At 31.4% G+C, this 4,350-nt stretch overlaps 1 protein-coding gene across 1 annotated transcript; it reads left to right on the forward strand.

Moving 5' to 3' along the window:
- Positions 1-203: 203 nt before the first annotated feature.
- Positions 204-3,202, forward strand: LOC119676152 (gustatory receptor for bitter taste 93a-like). The gene is made up of 2 exons (XM_038087385.1): positions 204-1,082; positions 3,002-3,202. Exons 1-2 carry the CDS (start codon positions 204-206, stop codon positions 3,200-3,202), a joined length of 1,080 nt encoding a protein of 359 aa, XP_037943313.1.
- The last annotated feature ends 1,148 nt before the right edge of the window (positions 3,203-4,350 follow it).

The raw sequence follows: 4,350 nt of genomic DNA on the forward strand, positions 1-4,350 counted from the left end.
GATTTTAGTAAGTCACCAGCTTTTTAATAGTTATGTTTAAGCGTACATATATCGACCGCATTGTCCGTTCGTTTCTATTATTCTTATATCGATATGCTCGGTTCGTCAATGTGTTAAATTGTAATTTGAATCAGAAACATTTGATTGTTAGTCCTTTGAAACGTAGTGGAAAAATATTATCATGGACTGTACGTATTATAATAATGATCACGTTTTTTGGCGTACTACCTGCGGTTTATAGACGTCACTTCGCTTTAGAGTATGGTGGCTATATAGGCATATTCTTCACATTTCAAGCTGTCTCAGTATCAATATTTGCTACTTTCTCGTTTTTAATACAAATGCGCCGAGAGCAGAAGATAATTAATCTGGTAAATCTGTTCTTTCGATTACACGATCGTGTAGTGGAAAAAACTCACTCCGTTAATATGTTTCGGGAAAAGTTTATTTTTCTGTTATGTCTAAAATTTACTGCCACAATTATAGGCTTCACCGGTGAGATACCATCACTTATTCATGTCGAACCTTATTTACAAATACTTTTCTACATCACGTCGACATTTGGCGTCTACATGTGGTTGAGCTCGATGTTCGTATTGGATGTATGTTTTTTGGGATTTTTGGTCATTTCCAGTATGTATGAGGAAATGGGAGTCTATCTAAAAACTATGCTGCATAAAATGAAGTATATTGAGACAAAAGATAAATTTGGAATTTCGATAAGTCATTATCATTGCATGAAGCTACTATGCGAAAGCGCGGATAACATCGACATAAGCGGTGCTATATATCACGATCTTTACGAAATAACTAATCATTTCAATCGTATATTTCACTGGCAGATTCTTTATTACATTTATTATAATTTTATGGTGATTTTGTTATTATTACATGGTTGTATATATATGTATTTAAGCACTGATTTCATTAACTTCATGGACCTTGCAATGGTTTTAACAAAGTTTACCAACTTAGCACTTCTCATTATGTGTGCGGACAACATTGTACAGAAATCTGAAATTCCCAATTTACTTGCATTGGATATTGTGTGTTCGGATATTGATGAAAGATGGGATAAAAGTGTAAGAGATATAAAAAATAAGAAATGTTAATTTTAATCATTTATTTTTTGCACTTCATAAGTGGATACCATTGAGAAATACTTTTAACTTTTAATATTCTGATAAGTGAGATTTGAGATCTTCACCGACTAAATTTGATTTAAGTGTTTCTACTTCTGATTCAATATAATGCAATTGCTTATTTAATTTTTTTTATTTTTTAACAATCTATTCAAACGTTCCCGTTTAAGTAGACTCTAAACGCTGCTGGACCATATACATATTCTTTATTCTCTATTATAATTCTGAAGAAGTTGGTTAATTGGGTTGTCGTATATTAAATAAATCTGGTAAAAAGCGGAATTAAAAATTTGGTAATTTAATATTTGATTTCGGTGCAATATAAAGTATAAGAAAACATTTTATTAATGCTATATAGATGCAATACTTGGTTAACTGCGGAAACACTGTTTAATAAATGGTGTTAGGTTTTAAAAACTAAAGTTTTACTATGATAGGGATCAAAGAATGACTGAAGTAGAGATATATGGTATATATGAACCGAGTGTTCTAGATTTTACATCCACTTGTTCGAATCGGAATCAAAGGATCTGCTGATAGGTAATGTAAAGTAATATGACCTTTTTAATGCTTTCAATTGACAAATCCAAATATCTACTGATAATTCAGATTTCTTATCTCTACTATTACTGTCCCCTTAGCACACAAAAAGGCGTGTCCGAAATATAAAAAAAATTGCATAATGTTTCATCGATCGTCCATGGATGGATAGTAATAAAAGATTGTTATTAACGCAATAGGAGATTGTTATTAAGACAAGATGAAATTATTGTTATTGCATTTATATAAATTCTATTGTAAAATCGGCTCCAACTTATTAGAATGGTAGATACCTTATGAAGTTTGTTACTTTAGAACAACGAAATAGAGTTTTTTGAAAGACATCATCCATTTGTCAGACAGAAAACATTTCAACTTACCTATGAAAACCATTTGGTGTCTTCTCTTTAACTACTTCAAACATCTGTTTATTTCAACAGAATTCTTCTTACTACAATTTTATATATAGACTACGGTACAAAAGATATATTGATTAAAGGATTTTGATCCAAATAGAATAAAATAGTTAAGAAATATTATTATAAATACATGTTTATTTGATATCAGATTAAAACACAATCTGCATCCATAGTAGAAACTTTCGTTATATATAATTTCATTTAGGAATGCTTATTCATTAATGCTTATTGGTCACATAAGGTGTGCTAATAGGAAAAGAATTAATGATGCGCTCCGAGTCCCACGTCTTGAAGATTCCCCGAATTCGATTTTGTGAATTATGAAAATAATTGCTATTTTTATAAATATGATATTTAGATATTTATCTAAGTTCTTTCTATATAATTTTAATAATATGGGACTGAAAAAAAACAAATTTTATATAAATTTATATAAATTTAAACAGTTTTTGTTAATTAGAAAATTTATTATTAATATAAAAGGAGTGTCAATAAAATGTTTCACCCGAGCTCCCTACATACTCAGTTCTTTACTGCTTATCACATAAAAACCTTGTCTACAATTTTAATTTGTTAAGTAAACAATCTACGTAATTCAAAGTTATCACCAGAAATCGAAAGTAGATTCAGGGTGAAGTTCAATTTATTGTGACTAGGTAAGGTGGTACTCAATTACTTTGGATTTATTAGCGATATGCAATTCCAATTAAAATAATTTGACGATAAAAATAATTACATTCACTTTAATTTAATGAACTCCCACGGGTTTTTGTTTATGAATGAATATTGAGGGTCTCAAGCATTCAGTGGTTATATGAGAGACAGTGATTTCAGTTCTTTTTAAAAACAAACAAAAACAAAGTAATTTCTATAATTTGATTTTTGTTTATTTTTCCACAGGTTGAGACGTTTATAAATCAACGCAAAACCGAAAATTTGGAAATTAAAATTTTAGGGTTTTTTCAACTGCAGAATGAGTTCATTTTGGTTATATTATCAGCAATTATATCTTATATGTTTATTTTAGTACAATTTGGTTTAAGCGACGCCAAAAACCAAACTGACAGTGTCGTTAAAAATGAATTTGTACAAACTCACTAAATTTAAATATTTAAGAAAATTTTTTGTCCGTAATTGTCTTTTGCACAGCAGCGATTCCGCTTAATTCTTCTCGCGCTGATTACATTGATCAACGAACCGTAACGTACTACGCTTGTCACGCCTATTATTTGCAAATGTACTCATCGTTCTGTGACCTCTGATCCGCTACGATAAGTTGTTAAAAAATAGGAAGCTTAAATAAAAAAGAACTGTGCCTCAAATTGAAATGCAGTGAATTAATTTGCAGACTCGCGGCTATTTGGACTGTTTGGCTTGCTGCGCTCCGCTGATTAAGCCTCCTAGAGGACTCTATTCGAAATATCATCAACAACTCTACCGCTACCGCTACCACTACCACTACCACTACCACTACCCAAACCAATTCACCAGATCTCCCAGTTGCAAACTATTTGGGAGCTGTTATTTAACGCTCAGTTATGCGTGGATACATAAATTTTAATGTTCGAAGCCGCTACAAACGTAAATCATCGGCCTGATGACGGCGTTGCAAAGGTAACCAACCAATATTAGTTCAGGTTAAGATTGCAAAAAATCAAAAAGACAAAGGCTCAAGGAATTCGTGCATGTTTCCGGTAAACTTTGTTCTTCTGTGAGTCATTAAATTCAGTGGAAATAAAAAAGAAGCCCCACAAGTCGATCAAAAGTTTAATTCAAATAAAATTCGTAAGAAGAGGCGACACTGGGCTCAAGTATAAATAACAAATAATTCCTTCGGCCGCATAAACACAATGGTTAACTATTGAGGAATCTCGAGCCTCTCACCGAACTGAAATGATAATTGCAGTTTTTATTTGTTTTTCCTACAGTGAAATTTAATATTAAAATAAACTGTGAAAAAGTAAAGTAAAAAGAAACATTTTGTATCAATTTTTAGTGTTGAGAATGCTTAGGGTTAAATTAATTTTTCTATGCGTTACACATTCCTGCATATATGGACAATTGGTCGGCTTGAATAAAGCCACCACATATCAAGTTCGTAGCGTATTTCATCACTCGGTGAGATAAAAGACACCGCTTCACTTGCAACAAGCTAGGGTTGTCTATTTTGTTTTTGTTTTTGTTTTTTTCTACAGTTTTTATTTTGATTTTCTTCTGAGTTATTCTCGGTAGAATAGTCCACAACTCAG

Source organism: Teleopsis dalmanni, chromosome 2 (assembly GCF_002237135.1).
Source record: "Teleopsis dalmanni isolate 2A chromosome 2, ASM223713v2, whole genome shotgun sequence".
NCBI lineage: Eukaryota > Metazoa > Arthropoda > Insecta > Diptera > Diopsidae > Teleopsis > Teleopsis dalmanni.

Bases quoted from the DNA above. Each gene is read 5' to 3' on its own strand.
- LOC119676152 (XM_038087385.1), top strand. From the start codon at position 204: ATGATCACGTTTTTTGGCGTACTACCTGCGGTTTATAGACGTCACTTC. The intron at 1,083-3,001 runs GTAAGAGATATA...ATTTTTCCACAG, and splicing joins ATGAAAGATGGGATAAAAGT to GTTGAGACGTTTATAAATCA.